Source organism: Pleuronectes platessa, chromosome 7 (assembly GCF_947347685.1).
Source record: "Pleuronectes platessa chromosome 7, fPlePla1.1, whole genome shotgun sequence".
NCBI lineage: Eukaryota > Metazoa > Chordata > Actinopteri > Pleuronectiformes > Pleuronectidae > Pleuronectes > Pleuronectes platessa.
The window spans coordinates 7118792-7134631 of record NC_070632.1 but is presented as its reverse complement, the minus strand read 5'-3'; the positions used below and the strand labels follow the sequence as shown (position 1 = coordinate 7134631).

Here is a 15840-nt window from a genome sequence, read left to right as displayed (position 1 = left end):
ATCACAAGTCTATAGAAATTCATATAATTATTGTTTTTTCATGTCCATAGATGGAGCTCGGAGAGTGACAGGTGAGGACAGAGAAGAAAGGCCAGAGGAAAGAATAGAAAATATCTAAATACAGGAAGATTGACCCAATTTTCCATGGATTCAAAATGGCTAATTTCAGATTTTTTTTTTTTAAGATACATTTTATTGATCCCAAACACATGCACAGTCCCACTGTTTTTTTTTTTTTTATAGAGCTGTAAAATACATGAATTCAAAATATTGTTACCTCAACCCCCACGGTCCCATTGCCCCCACGTCAAACCACTTGATCTACAGGAGTTTTACAGCCAGTAATGTTTTTCTTCAGGTTCCCAGTCGTTGGCAGACAGACAGAGAAACAACATTTCCATCGTGTTACTGAACTAAATCCTGAAACTGTTCAACACCAGCGAAGGAACAAGGTCTTTCCTCGGCTACATGACGTGACACCTCCGTGACCTCAGCTGAACGAATTTGTATCCTCGTCATTATGGCCAGCAGGGATTTGTTGAGTCATATTTTTTAAATGACTAACGTTCCCGTCATGGATGGGGTTTTGTTTTTTCTCATTCTGCTCTCCTCTGTCAGTTCACATCCACTCGAGTTCCGGTCAGCATGTTGCTTCAGCGTGTAGCAGCAACGGCCGCTTGTCCTCATGCGTTTCTTTATTTTATTTATTCAATGCAAACGCCGGATTAGTCAATTTCTTTCAGACAAAAATCACAATACACCCTTTTATTTATATATATTTTTTTACAGCAGCCACATTTTGACTCGTCATGGTGGGAAAGTGGAAATGAAAGCAAAAAAAAAAAAATTGGCGATGGCAGCTTTCCATGTAGGTGAGCCAGTTTCAGGGCTCCGGCTTTGTGCCTGCTTACTCACCGACATGGTGCACTTAATGGAACAGAGCCACCAATAATGCTATTATTTACCCTTGTGCTTTTCATGCTTTGGCAAGTCGGCGGGGGGGATTTGGGTTGTGCGGGTACCAGACTTATATCGCTCACCGAGAGAGATGATCCACAACAGCTTGCAAAATAATTGAGCAGCTCCCTGAGCGGCTGTAATAGACGTTGTGCATTATTGCGAAGAGTAATTGGGATATTGGATCCGTCCACTGATCCACAGCACTGAGGGAGATCCCATCTCTCTTCAAAGCCGTCCAAGATCTCCTGCAGGTTATCTCTCCCTCGGGCGGACGTGTGAATTGGCTTTGTGATGCCTGTAGAGCAACGCACACCCCCTCACAACAGAAAATGCACAGTTGCTTCACCTGCTCAAAACAACTTTGGCAGGTTCAATGGTTTGGCGTAAATATGCCCTTTGTTTGAAATGGTCAACGTTTTATAATGTGGATATCGAAGCTGAGGACAAAGATACATGTCTTTTGGCTTTTTTTGGCTCGCCATCACAAAAACCGATGTGGCACATGTCTGACACAGTAACCAGCCTTGAGACCTTACAGTAGAAGTGACATACATAAGGAATAGTGAAATGTGGAACACAACTATTAGCAGGAACACGTTGGAGATGCATGATAGACACAGGCGTAGATGACATTTTGTCTCGACAATCCACTTTCATTTGGATCATGGCATCGCACACACCTCCTAGAAAAGACTCACAAACACTTCCATGACTTTTGAAAATGTCTTCTTCAACTGGGTGGATACAGGGAATTGGGGATGACACAGTTCTGGCAAAAGCTACATTCTTTCTTTTTCATCTTCCCACGTTTGCTCGTCACCAATTGCGTTATCTTGTTAATCTCAACAGTTGGACCCCTACATATATTTGTTCTGTTTCGCTTTCTAAATGCTTGTGATACAAATCCGACGGTCGTCTGTCATAATAACAAGCTCTTAGACCTTTTAGTAGAAGTACATTATCCATCCATTATCGAAACCGCTTAGCCTAAATGGGTCCTGGGGGAGGGGGAGGGGGGTGGGGCCGATTCCAGCTGACAGTGGGCAAGAGGCAGGGTGCACAGGTTGCCAGTGTACTGCAGGGCTAACATATAGAGACAAATGACCATTCACACCCTACAGTCAATTATGTGTCACCCATTAACCTGAGCCTGCACGTCTGTGGTCTGTAAGGAAGCCGGAGAAAACCCACACAGACACGGGGAGAACGCACAAATCTCCCCACACACACCCCAGCCAAACCAGGATCCGTGTTGTGAGGCGACAGCGCACACCAGTGTGTCGCTTTAGCCGAAGTGACGTTTGAAATAACAACGTGTGAGCAGTGTTTGGCCGGACACACACTTTGGAGATGCGTGATGGGCACAGGTGCAGACGACAGGGTGTCTTGGTAATCCTCTGGAGTGATCCATGTGCAAATGCCAGGTGAGGAGACAGAGCCCAAATGACTGCTGTTGAAAAGGTCTCGTCCAATCCAGAGACAGAGGAGGGAACTCAGAGCTAAGCACACAGAGTCAGAAATCCCCCTGCCACCAAATGCAAAGATTAACTTTTACAATACTTGCTTTCGACTTAACGAGCAAGTGGTGTCATCATTGGCCATGCTCGCTTTAAATGGAATTCAAAATATTGTGAAGAAATTATAATATATTTACTCCCCCCCCCCCCGAGGGCTTTACAGTACCAGTATATCTCTGCTCAGCACTCCCTTCCGTCTAAATCCTCTTTCTATGGAGTGAATAGGCCCCATTCTTCTCTGCTCAAAGCAATAAGACAAAAGGGATTGAATGAGTTGTGTCATTCCTTCAGGAAGAACTAGAAGAAGAAGAAGAAGAAGAAGAAGAAGAAGAAGAAGAAGAAAGAGGGAGAACCCAGAAAGGTTGTAGCTGATGGAGGTGTAATGGGGAAGGAGAAATCCAACAATCCATCATGAGATGATTCTTGCATTGAAGAAAAACACACATGCTACTATAAATACTTGGAGTTAAGAATAGAGTCAAGGTGTCAGAAGCACCGTGAGGATGATTGCTGCTGCTGAGCGGACCTTTGTTGTTTCCCTGCTTCCCTGTAGTTAACTATAGGTTTCGCTAGCTGTGCACGTTTATCTGTACATGTGCGTTTTATCTCTGTGCACTGCACCTGCATTTTTCTTTCCATTTGTATCTCGCTGCCGTACAACAGTGGATGAGTCACGAGTTGTGTGAGCAGGGTTTTGGATTGAAGCGTAAGGCACTCCCGGACAAGAAATTAACTACACACAGAATATTTATGCACACAATTCCCTTTTTTGGGGGCGGAGAGCTGGAAAACTTCATGTATCTTGCAGGCAATTCTGAAAATAGTTGTTCCATTTTAAGATATTAACGTTTAAAACCGGATATAGTTGAAGGGGCTGCTGAAATGGGAGCGAATAGGGACATCCTCAGTAATCTGAAGGCAGATAGTTGCCAGAAGACACATTGTGGGACACGTTATCCAACACCTTTATGTGCGTTTTCTGCAGACGTGCAGATTCAGAGTAAAACCAGTGAATTAATTGCAGATGCTTTTCCTCTTTTGTAATTGTTCTGGGGATGGAAATGCCCGGCATGTGTGTTTACACGGTTACTGTGTCAGCCATTCTGAGCAGCAGCAGGGTGCAGGGTGCAGGGTGCAGGGTGGAGGGTGGAGGGTGGAGGGTGGAGGGGCCCGGGATCAAATGAGTTAATAGATTTCTTTCCCCCTGTGCTTTTAGCGTGTTGATCTCCTGCTGACAGCTCCGTGCTCGGCTTTAAGCACAGAGGTGGAGGGGTGGGCAGCTCAGAATTGAGCCTCCTTAACTCTGCAAACATTTGGTTAATGTAGCTTATTGCCCCCCCGTTGAGCTGACTTTCACTTTCCATTCACTCGGCGGATCAGAAAGCACCCCTGAAATCCATGTCTCGCACGGGCCATTGACGTTTATGCTTGTAGACGCAATTTGTTTAATTACACACAGAAATATTTGTTTCTTAATTTCCTACCTCACTGGATGTAGGAGGAACCAGGGATCCATAAGAGAAGCCCTGTGTTATTAATTAAAACACATGTTCTACCTTCATTTTTTCTCTCTCTCGTGGCCTGTGTGCTCTGCTCTACTGTGCGCTCGCAGACGTGGATGCTCCGTGCGTGTGTTGTTGTTGTGCCACGCTGTTTGTTGTGCTTCCCCGGTGCTCTTGTTCCTCTCGTGTTTTTTTAATACATTTGCTGCTAAGCATCGCACAATGCTTCTTCTTCCTCCACGCTGCCTGCCTCTCCCTCCTCTACGTCGCTCCCTCTGTAGATATTTGTGTTTCTGTATCTGTGCCTCGGTTCCCTCTCATCTCCTTCCCACACACACTCAGTGTCCTTGTACTGTGGGCAGCGTGTATGTGCACACAAGCACTTGAGACAACTTTTCTTTTTTTTCTCTTTCCTTCATACGGCCAAGCCACTTAGCAGCTTTATATAGAAACTACCCAAGGAGAGGATTAACAGCAGGAAACATCAACAGAATGCCTTGCAGTGTTATAGAACACACGCTCACACATGTGAACGCACCACGCTGCTCGAGTCACTTAGCCTTGGCCGCATGCAGCCGTACTCTGCACCCCTGTCACCCACCTTTGTGTGAAACATTAATACAGTTAGTCCCCCCCCTCCCCTGCAGATGCTCTTATCCTTATGGGATTGTAGCGCACAGTATGGAGCAGCCTTTCATCACGCTGAGCGCAGAAAGCATATTTGACTTTGGAAAAATCCGGTGGAGCCTGTGACCCTCCGACTTTATTTGATCGCATCGTTTTCTCTCAGTGAGGTGAGGCGGGTGGTGTCGGCTTGCGGCTCGAGGGCCATCGCTCACCGCCGCTCTCCACCTGACTCGCCGGATCAGAGAGGAGTCCCACACGTTTGCAGCCTCAGCACACGGGGCGTGCAAATCTCGCTCTCCCCATGCACATCGTCGGCCTCTCACCTCGCATACACACACACACACACACACACATATGCACACTCACACTCAAAAAGTACATTCTTCATTATCATTCCGGAGCTGATAGGCTCTAATTATCTGCTCTGGCTCTGATTAGTCTCTCTGTAACAAGCTAATTAGATGGAGCCTTGTAGAATCATCACCGCCATTACCACAGAGACATGGCTGGAAGAGACACCAACAAGCGGGAGGCCAGGAATGCATCTCGCGGCTGCTCCACGCAAAAGATTTGACTGTAAAGTAACTTGTGAAGTGCTGCAGCTCCGATTGCCTTTTGATTAAGTGCCTTTTAAACCCCTTCCACTTTGCAGTACAATCTTTATCCTTTCTCATTATTCATCACCAAAGGATTCTTCCGTCTTACGGGGCAGGATGATCTGGCTTAAATTGCACAAACTGCCGCTGTCGACATATTAGGAGATAGCATCTGAACATTGATTGGTTTCCTTTGCCCCCCCCCCCCCCCCCCCGACACTGTGGCCATTTATCCAAAACCAACAGTCGTCAGATCCGAGTCAGAACTTCTCTCTCCGCAGAGCAACTTTAAAGCCCGAGCAGAGAGCTAGATTAATTCTCTCCTCTAGCTTCTTCCTCCCTCTGTTATTATCCCTCTAACAATCCTTTTAAGAGCTGTCACACACTTTATGGCTATTGTGTTTCGGCTTGTGGACACTCTGGAGCTAGCCTGGTGTGCAACACATTGTATTTCCCATCAAAATGCATCTTAGCTGTAAGCCAGTTAAAAAAAGAGAGAGAGGAACGGTGATCTCACCATCTGTTTTTCTGCTTTCCAACTCACTCGAGCAAACATGTAGGTGCAGAGAAAGATTTATGATATCAATTCAGACTGTTTGGAGACTTTATACCATTTCCTGGGTGCGTGCACCGATCATTACCAACATAAAGTTTTCTCTTATCATATTATAATTGACTTTGGAGAGACATTTAGGTTACAGAATATCGGGGAAGCCAGCAAGGTAGAGCTGTTTTGTGCAGCCCCAGCACATCTGTTGCGTCAGCCCTCAGGAAGTGAAACTCCCGCTGCTTCTGTCTTGGATTAAAAAGTCCATCTAAAGCCCGCGGTCACCCACAGGAGACCTTTTACATAATGGGATTTGAAATCCATAGTTACTTTTAGCCCTGAGGTAACTCACCTCTGTGCTGCGGAGTGCGTGGGGGGGTTGTTTATGTCTGAGTGCGTGAGAGAGAGAGAGAGAGAGAGAGAGAGAGAGACAGGAAGACAGAAAGAGACATGCTGATGTCAGCTCTGTCAAGTGTGCAAACATGTGTCTGGGTGTGACAGGACGACTTGCCAGTATGTCAAACCTTTGTGTTTGTGTTCATATCAGGGACTGTGTGTGTTAGTGTGTGTGTGTGTGTGTGTGTGTGTGTGTGTGTGTGTGTGTGTGTGTGTGTGTGTCCTGGCAGGGGGGTTCACCCTCTCGGGGCTGAGGCAGATGGCCTCTGTGGATCGCAGCCTACTGAACTGGTTGGCAGCCGTTCTGACATTCCTTCATGCCACGCCGACATAAGATCACAGCCAATATTTTGCGGAAATAGTTTCTTAGCTCACAATTCGGTGACTTGCTCCACTTTGCAGGAATAGATTTTACACAAAAAGTGTCCTAGATCAGGCCTGTGACAGTGTAAGAAGCTCTCTGTGCACAGTTTCCAGGTCGTGTCGTGGTATTTAATGTGGATAACGATCCGCTGCTATCAGTTCCAGCAAGAGGCATGCTGCGCTCTTGTCATATAGACAGCAATGCACTTGTACATCCCTCCTCCTTGAGAGCTGCTGTGCGCTCTTGCTGTCGGCCCCGGCTCAGGGCGAGTGAGTTGGTAATTGGATTCCTGGAATCTTCTTATTTTTCTCCAATGAGCCAGTGTGCAGGTGACAAAATGCATGCAGCCACGAGGCATCATCCCAAGGCCCCTGCGGGTAGATCAAGGTAGCTTACACACAGACTTGGTGGATGAGACTGCGACTGTGGCTTTCTCCCATGGGAACCTGGGAGTCTGGCTGCCTGGACGGGAGCCCTGATGGAGAGTGGCTGGTTGACGTCACGTTCACTAGCCTCCACCATGGGCCCAAGCAGCTTTCCTGACATCAACAGTGTCCTCACAAGCCAGGCAGCTGTGGTGAAGCAAAAGGAAGTGGAGAGATAGTGGGTACACTACCATTACAGATAGTGTGATAATTGGCTTTGGCCAAAACTTTGAGCTGAACCGACTTCCCTGGCGTCAGTTCCACTTTGTAGATGAATGTGGTTTATTCTAATCCTGCAGAATTATGTTTTGCCATCAACTACAGTTGATTTATATCTCACATACCTGTACCCTCAGTTGACTCGCTGCTTTACGCTGCTTTGGATTCCCCTGGCTGCTTGTCTCGCCGCTCCACACACAGTTACATGACAGCTGTCACTTTCAGTAACCGCAGCTCCGTCACTATCTCTGCTCTATCCCCCAGGCCCAGATTGGTACCTGAACAAGGTGAAGCTGAAGATCATTGATGTCAATGACAACGTCCCTGAGTGGAATATGAAGCCGTACCCGTACTTGGCTGTGGTCTCCCCCGAGGCCTCTGCTGGAACGCTCGTCTACCAGCTCCAGGCCCAGGACGGGGACGAGGGCAGCAGTGGAGAGGTGGAATACTTCCTGTCCGATGGTAAGCACGCACACATACACACACACTAAACACACACAAACACACACACAAACACACATGAGTAGAAAGTGGTAATAGAATAGGTTGTGTTGTTGTTAAAATAGGTTGACAGTCCATGAAACCCTGGAAATAAATCCAACTTGTCAGACACCAGCAGAGTCGCACAGACAGCCACAGGCATTCACACATTCATTCATGCATCCATACACTATTTAGGTGTCCATTAGTTTCACTGCTTCCCTTTCACCCTGTCTCTCTCTGCCGCTGTGTCTGAGTTGCTTTACTCTCTTGCACACACACGTACGCACACACACACACACACACACACACACACAGACACACACACGCACACACACACGCATACGCAAGCACACACACAAACACAGCCAGAGGCCGTCACACGTTTGTTTATGCACTTATCATGCACTCTTGTCTATCTGTCTCCTTCTCTCTATTTCATACACACACACAGAGAATCAGGCAAACACACGCCCGCACGCACAAAACACATGCACAGTGGGCTTTTGGAAGTCAGCCAGGGTAGTATACCCCCTGGTGGTTGAGGGGATAGAGGTTTGTTGGCATGTCAAAGATGGGGGGATGCGCTAATCTTGCCAGTGGGGCTTTACAAAACCCTGCCGACTCCCGTCTGACTCGCATTAGTCCGTCACACAGCACCCTGATGTGAGTTAAACCACGATTACCACGAGGTGCCCGTGGTCTGCATGGCCATGCTAAGAACTCATGTAAGCGTGAGGCTTGCTGCTAAAAGCTTGTACAAACTAAGTACCTCACCAAAGTTGTCTAGACCATATTTAAAGATTCCACATGTGTTAAATAACCCTCTTATCCTGTGCTTAACTTTCAAGATCTCAAGAGGATGAGAATAGCTTGGGCTTGTGACGAGTGAGGTCAGCCTGCTTGACCCCATATTTTGTATTTAGCAGTGCTGGAAAAGTTATTTAGATCTTCTCTCTAAAGCTGTGAGCTTTTCCTGTAAATAAGACAACGGGTTGTCAAAATAATGCAGTGTGTGTGTTCTGGACGTCTTCCTGGATAAACATTTGCAAAGCCCAATTTTTAATTATTTAAAAATGCATTGTTTACATCCACGTTCACTAAAGTCGTCTTCTTCGCAGCCTTTATTGATGCATTGCTACAAATATTTGCACATGACTGGCACCAGCTGTCAGTCAGCAGAACCGTGAGGAACAAATGTTTGTTTGTTGGCTCACTTTCTTTGCATTAGTACACCTGCATTGTTGTGAGCAAACACAGTATAAAAGGAAATGCTGACAAAAACCCTTATTCCATAGTGCTGCTCGTGGTCACAAGTGCTACAGGGTACCTTTGAGTAAAAGAAGAAAATCCTTGATCTAAAAATACATCATCTGGAGAAAAAGGTGCTTCAGTCTTACGTACAGATAGATTCATAGCGACATAATTCACTTTGCAGAATAACGAGAACGGCTTCTTTAGAAACTGGACTATTACCTTTTGTTAGAGGGAACCAGATTCACAGACAACGTAGCAAAGTTATTGAGAGAAGGATTTAAAAATTACTGGTTGTGGTGTTTTCATAAGTGGAAAAAAATAGACGGGTACTTATGTTGTCCTTCAAAGGTAACCTGCAGGGTTAAGAGCAATGTCTCTAAGAGTAGAATCCTGTTTTGTTTAAGTCCTGCTCAGCTTCATATTATGGAAAGAAGTTAGCAAACATGAATAGACAGTGTAAGTTCCAAATATTCAAAAAGTTAAATCTGCTATAAACACTGATACATTTGGTCTGTAGTGTAACACAGAGGGATTAATGTACAAATGTGCAGCACAAGGACAACCACCTTCAGCTCAAACTCCCCAAGCTTAAACTCCCGGAGAGATCAGCCAGTCCTTCAGTTCAAATCAAAGATGAATAGATTAAGTATATTGGTAAAATAATAGCCATTGGATATGTAGAGGTTTCCAACTGTTTTCCTTGTTGTTGGGTTGATAATGTAAAAGAAGAATCGTCATTCTCTAGTAACAATTTGGGGCAACAAGGTTTTTCCAAGTGAAGTAAATGAAATGGTCTGAATATGTAAGAAAGTATTTATGTCACCAATACTCGCTGATACAGGGGCCACTGTGTGTTGAGTCGCTTATTTTCTGAAATGTGTTGCAGCTCAAATTCGAAGCTGAATGTCAAAATGCAAAACAGCAATTAAAGAGTCGTCTTGATGAAGCTGCTTTAAAAATCTAAATTCATTGGGTTTTGTCCGAGTTAGAATAATAAGAGGATGTGAATATTGATCACGTCTTTTTTAATAATCTTTAATTATTAAAAACACACACCCTAAAATTAAAGTCAATTCCCTGTGGCACAAAGATTTGAATTAAACTAACCTCGGCTTTTGTATGTTTATTTTCATGTCCAGATCACTGATACGGTTTTCATGAATAAATAAATTTCAGAGAAATGCTGCATTTCAATGAATATGAATTACTGCGTATTTTAGATAAAAGTGTGTTGTGTTCCTTCAACTCAGCAAACCTTAGGCAGACTATTTCAAATTACCATGTGGGTAACATTTCTGAGTTGTTATTCCAGTCAGCACTATTGGATTGGTTTGGATCCAGTCCGAGAGAATAATATTGTCTTTCCCTGCAGGTGGTGACGGCTGCTTTGCGGTGGACAAGAACACAGGCCAGGTGGTGACCACGGGGCTGCTGCTCCAGAGGGACAGGGAGTACTTGTTAAGCGTGGTGGCCCTTGACGGCCCGGGCAGCCGCAGTGCCCCCGCCATGCTCTCCGTGATGGCAGGAGCCCGAGCACCGCAATTTACCAATATTAGCTACGCCATCTCCATACCGGAGAACACACCTGAAGGACAGCCGTGAGTACCGCATCCGCTCGCACATACTCAAGCAGGGAGGATATGACTAGTGGCTGGATTCCATTTAGCTTTGCTTCAGTTTCAGGGCCGGGGTGTTTTGCATGCTGGCTCCCAGTCACATGGTTTAGGTCAGGGACACCTGAAAGCCTTGTACGACTATAGAGTCAGAATCTGCAATGAAAGAGTATTAAAGAAAAACATTGCAGGAGCAATACCTGCCCTGCACATGCAGGCAATGTTGCAAGAACACCATTTCATAACGGTGTCGGGATTTAGTGATTTATACCATGTGATTACAAATTATTGATTAATCCAAATAAGCTGTAATTACCTTGGACGAAGAGGTTATCTTTCCATCAGTGTTTATTGTTTGTCTATTGATTAGCACAACACAAAAGATGCTGGACTGACACTACACAACCTGGTGGAAAGATGTGGTCAGTGTGAAGTGGTTCAAAGTTCAGTTCACAGATTTGGAAATGAAGTTCACAATAATTTGTTCCGTTTTTTTATTGGGTTTAGGTGACATTATATATAATTTATATGATTTAGGGGACAGACTGACGATCTCGTATTTAGATATTAATTGATGGTGTCTGATCATGAATCTGGCTCCTCAGGTCACTTTAACACTGAGTCCTGGTTCTGCGCCTCACGTCTGGTGCTGTACTGAACACATTGTGTTTACATGCAGCCTCATGAACTCTGGAGCGAATCAAACTAATACATTTCATGTACTGATCAGGTTCTAATTACTTGTGTTGAGTGTTGGTGCTGTTTATTATTTAAAGTGAGTGCAGGTCAGCAGGAGAGGGGGAGGAGGACACAGGAAACTCCAGCACTGCACTCTGCAGTCAGGGGTGTGTGTGTGTGTGTGTGCGTGTGTGTGTGTGTGTGTGTGTGTGTGTGTGTGTGTAAACTCCAACTCGTTCCCAGTCTCAAACAAACTGGCTTCAGCAGGAGAAGATGCATCTGTACCACTAATACCACCAAGCTGGACCGTGTCTTAAGTCATTACGTGTGAATCTTGATAAAAATATTAAGACATATTAATATGTTAGTATCAAAGAGTGTGTGAAATCTGATGTGGCCTGGTTGAATTTAAAGGGGCCTGCTGGACTTTGGTTTGCCTATTAAAAAGGCATTTTTGGAATATGCATGTTGCTAGTCACTTATCACATAAGATGGGAAATCACTTTCCGATCAATTTAAGCTTCACTTCGTCCCTCTGGTCCTATTACTTACAGAGAGAGCTTGGAAAATGTGTTGACTAGGACTTGGACCTTTGACCGATCAGCTCCAAAAGAGAATCATCTCGAGATACTTTCCCAAATAATATCCCCGTGCAGTTTGTTGAAAATCAGTCCATGTGTGGTTGAGTTATTTTTGGACACGCACACGCAGACACGCACACGAACAAAAAAGCTGAATAAAAACCCAAAGGTATTTTCATTATATTCATATCTGCAAAATACCAAACTCTAGTGAACACATGCATGAAATCATATCGCTCAAACAAGGAGTTTCACATCTACATATATTAAATAACTGGGGGTAGATCCACACTCGTCTCGGTGTGGATCTCCACACTCTACCTGTTCAGGTCGACTGTAAGTTGATGAATATTCATTTGGTCACACCAGCGCACTCGAGCACAAATTGACATGTCATCGTCACACGCCATTACAGAACACAGAGCAGAAAAACAAACATTGATATCTGCATAACAGTATTACATTATTACTGATTGAATGTGTTCATGGGACGTAGTCAATGGGCCATACAGTAATTGATTTCATTACAGTGCAGTGCTGATGTAGGAAAAGAGGATTTCGATTTTTAATTCACCATGTGCGCAATTGGAATCGAACGGCAAGGGCGGCTTTTTCGTTTTGTTTTTGAAAATCACTTTCTCTTTGTTTTTTCCGCAGCTTCCTGGTGGTGCTCGCCATTTCCTTCCAGAAGCAGCCAATCGGCTACAGCCTGCTGATCAATCCCAGCAGTCTGTTCAGCATCCGGCAGGAGACGGGGGAGATCAGCCTGACCAGGGCGCTGGACTACGAGAGCGACCAGAGACGCTACCTGCTGATGGTGCGAGCCAGCGAGGAGCCCGGCGGCCTCAGCACGGCCACGGAGGTCAGTTTAGAGAGAGAGAGAGAGAGAGAGAAACGGCCAGAGAGTCGTAGGAGTGTTGGTGCAGTGAGCTCCACTAACCCCCCGTGAGCTGAGGTCAACTGTGATGCTTTATCATCGCATCTGCTGCACAAGCGTCTGATCTTATTGAAAGAGAAATTCAAAAGACAAGCTGTGTTTGTGCTCGCTCTCCCCACTGGACTTCCACAAAAGCTCTCAGACAGACATGGTTTCACCCAAATGCTACGTGCAGACAGAAGGTGCATTAACAGCACTGATCTGGTGTCAGCTCTGACCTCCTGACACAACACCGCTCGGCGATAACCACAAAGGACCGACAGCCGAGTTTTGAAGCCGCGCAGGAACGGCACGGCTGAATGGTTCTGAAAGGTTAACAAATGGAGCAGGGGGGGGGGGGACCAAATGGTTTCTCCTCTTCTTTTTCTCCTTCTCGCCTCCTGCCCGTGTCTCCCTAAGCGTTTTTTTTTCAGGAGTGTGATCTGGAGATGAACTGTGTTAAACACACGCCGGTGTGCGAGAGCTCCACATCCGAACACTTCATTCACAAAAACGAACTCTTCGGAGATAAACTATTCATGCATTCGGTTTCATTTCAATTATTAATCCTGAGATTTTCTTTTTTGCACCCAATTCTCGTGTCAGCTGCTCAGCTTGCCAACCGCCACAGAGCGAGCAGGCGAAACCCTTCCTCTGCTCAACTGCACGATGTGGACTCTGTGATGGCGACTGGGAAAAACCTATCCCGGCTATTTCAGGACTATTACTCAGCTGTCACTTCACACGTTACACACAGCGGTGACAGGGAGCTTGTAGGGCGGAGAGCGGCTAAGGGCCTTTGTCAAAAACACACAGTGAGGCACACACATGCTCGGAAAAAAACATTTCTATTTTTGACTCAGGGGAGATCAGGAAGTGGAAGATAAAGGATTGTGTTGAACTGGCATCTTGAGAAAACTATAAAAATGCAATTTGGATTAAGTTTCGGGGGGGCAGATTCCTGTGCATTGGAACATTTCGTATATGATTGTCTCCTGGATCCGAGGGTTATGGAAGAGGAGCCTAATTTTGCATTCTTCTATTCTGATTGTGTCTGTGTCCTCTTCTTCCTCTTCCACTTCCTCTCTCTCTTCCTCTCCCTCTCCTTCTCCCTCTTCCTCTTCCTCTTCCTCTCTCCCTCTCCCTCTCCCTCTCTATCTCCCTCTCTCTCTCCCCCTGTCCCTCTCCCTCTTCCTCTTCCTCTTCCTCTCTCCTCTCTCCCTCTCCCTCTCCCTCTCTATCTCCCTCTCTCTCTCCCCCTGTCCCTCTCCCTCTCCCTCTTCCTCTTCCTCTTCCTCTCTCCCTCTTCCTCTTCCCTCTTCCTCTCTCTATCCCTCTCCCTATCCTCTTCCTCTCCCTCTCCCTCTCCCTCTCCCTCTCTCCCTCTCTCCCTCTCTCTCTCCCCCTCTCCCTCTTCCTCTCCCTCTCCCTCTTCCTCTCTCTATCCCTCTCCCTCTCCCTCTCTCTCTCCCTCTCCCTCTCCCTCTCCTCTTCCTCTTCCTCTCTCCCTCTCCCTCTCCCTATCCCTATCCCTCTCCCTCTTCCTCTCCCTCTCCCTCTCCCTCTCCCTCTCCTCTCTCCCTCTCCCTATCCCTCTCCCTCTCCCTCTCCCTATCCCTCTCCCTCTTCCTCTTCCTCTTCCTCTCTCCCTCTCCCTCTCCCTCTCCCTCTCCCCTCTCCCCTCTCCCCTCTCCCCTCTTCCTCTCCCTCTCCCTCTCCCTCTCCCTCTTCCTCTTCCTCTCTCCCCCTATCCCTCTCCCTCTTCCTCTCCCTCTCCCCTTCTCTCTCCCCTCTCCCCTCTCCCCTCTCCCTCTCTCTCTCCCCTCCTCATCACGCCGGCACTAATCAGGTTCAGGTGTTGATAACAGACGAGAACGATTGTGTCCCGGAGTTCCTTCAATCCATCTACAGCGTGGACGGAGTCCCTGAGACGGTAACCACGGCAACGTCCCTGCTGCAGGGTGAGCCTCCTCTGACCCGAGCGCCTCACATCCATCAGTTTCTCTCTGAGTCGCAGAGAGAGAAACTATCCAAGACAAAAAAAACAACAGATGTAATTTGGGGGGAGAAAGATGCAGTAGACCACGAGTCACCGTTTCAGCATATGGACTCATAACTCCATCACTTCGGCGTTCTGAAAGAAACTGAGAGTTAATTTAAATCTGCGATCATATAATCATAATTACACTCGAGTAAATACGCTGCTACAAAGACACAAAACACATTTGGTTCTGTGACGGAAATCTGGAGATACAAGAGGCTGGAAACAACCAAGTTATCGACGTGTATTTAATAAGGGGCTTTCTGCAGAGAGGATCAACACAGGGAGGCACAAGGAGCTCAGAGTGATGATTGAAGAACAGTCAAAAGCACAGGTCTCATATGGCAGGACTTAGGGCTGTCCTTCTGGACCAATCCAGACAGGTTCCATAGGGGGGGAAGGAGAGGAATCTAAACATCAACAGCTGATTCACATGTGTTTTTTTTAGGTGATAAGACGACAGACACTCCTTCCTTTGATGGGTAATTAAGTCGCAAAAGGTCTCACTGTATTCATTTCATAAACAGTTTCGACCCTTAAACAGCTCAAGTCATAAACAATTTGGTGAATGTAAATACAAGTCATAAAAGTCTCTTGACAAGGCTTCAAACGCTTACTTATCCAAATGCAAAATAGTTTGTCCACAATGCTTGGTGAATTTTTACAGTTCGATTGTTTTCTCTTCTGCATGAGTAATGACACGTCAATATGGATCTGATCTATTATGGCATGAGCTTACATTATAATCATCAATGTTGAGTGTTTAGCGGCATCACACTGTTGAACTTGTTAACACAACCGTATTGTGCTGGGAATTCACTGTTCAAATCTCCATAATGTGCGATAACCGGTTTTCCTGTAAAAAGATCAGTGGCACTTGTTTCCTGTTTGCAGCGTTAAACAAGAATTACACTTCTCCCTGCACCGAGAGTGTCAGATGTGTTAAGATATCGTACCGTAGAGATCCCATTGCAATATTTAGCCGCAGCCTCAGCTAGAGAAGGACCTCAGCAGGGTGTTAAACGTTACCCACAGATCAATGCCAGCTCAAGGCAGAAAAACCCTTAAAGACGCACATTCAAGGCGAAAACGGCCCCATTATTCACGAGTATTCTTACACC

General features: G+C 46.0%; 1 protein-coding gene across 1 annotated transcript in view; it reads left to right on the top strand.

Annotated features, from left to right (window-relative positions):
• The window catches only part of LOC128444727 (neural-cadherin-like), a 94153-nt gene that overhangs the window by 20603 nt on the left and 57710 nt on the right, over nt 1–15840 (top strand). Inside the window, 4 exon segments of the mRNA XM_053427346.1 lie at nt 7418–7615; nt 10263–10488; nt 12420–12624; nt 14528–14639. Coding sequence (XP_053283321.1) covers nt 7418–7615; nt 10263–10488; nt 12420–12624; nt 14528–14639 — 741 coding nt within the window.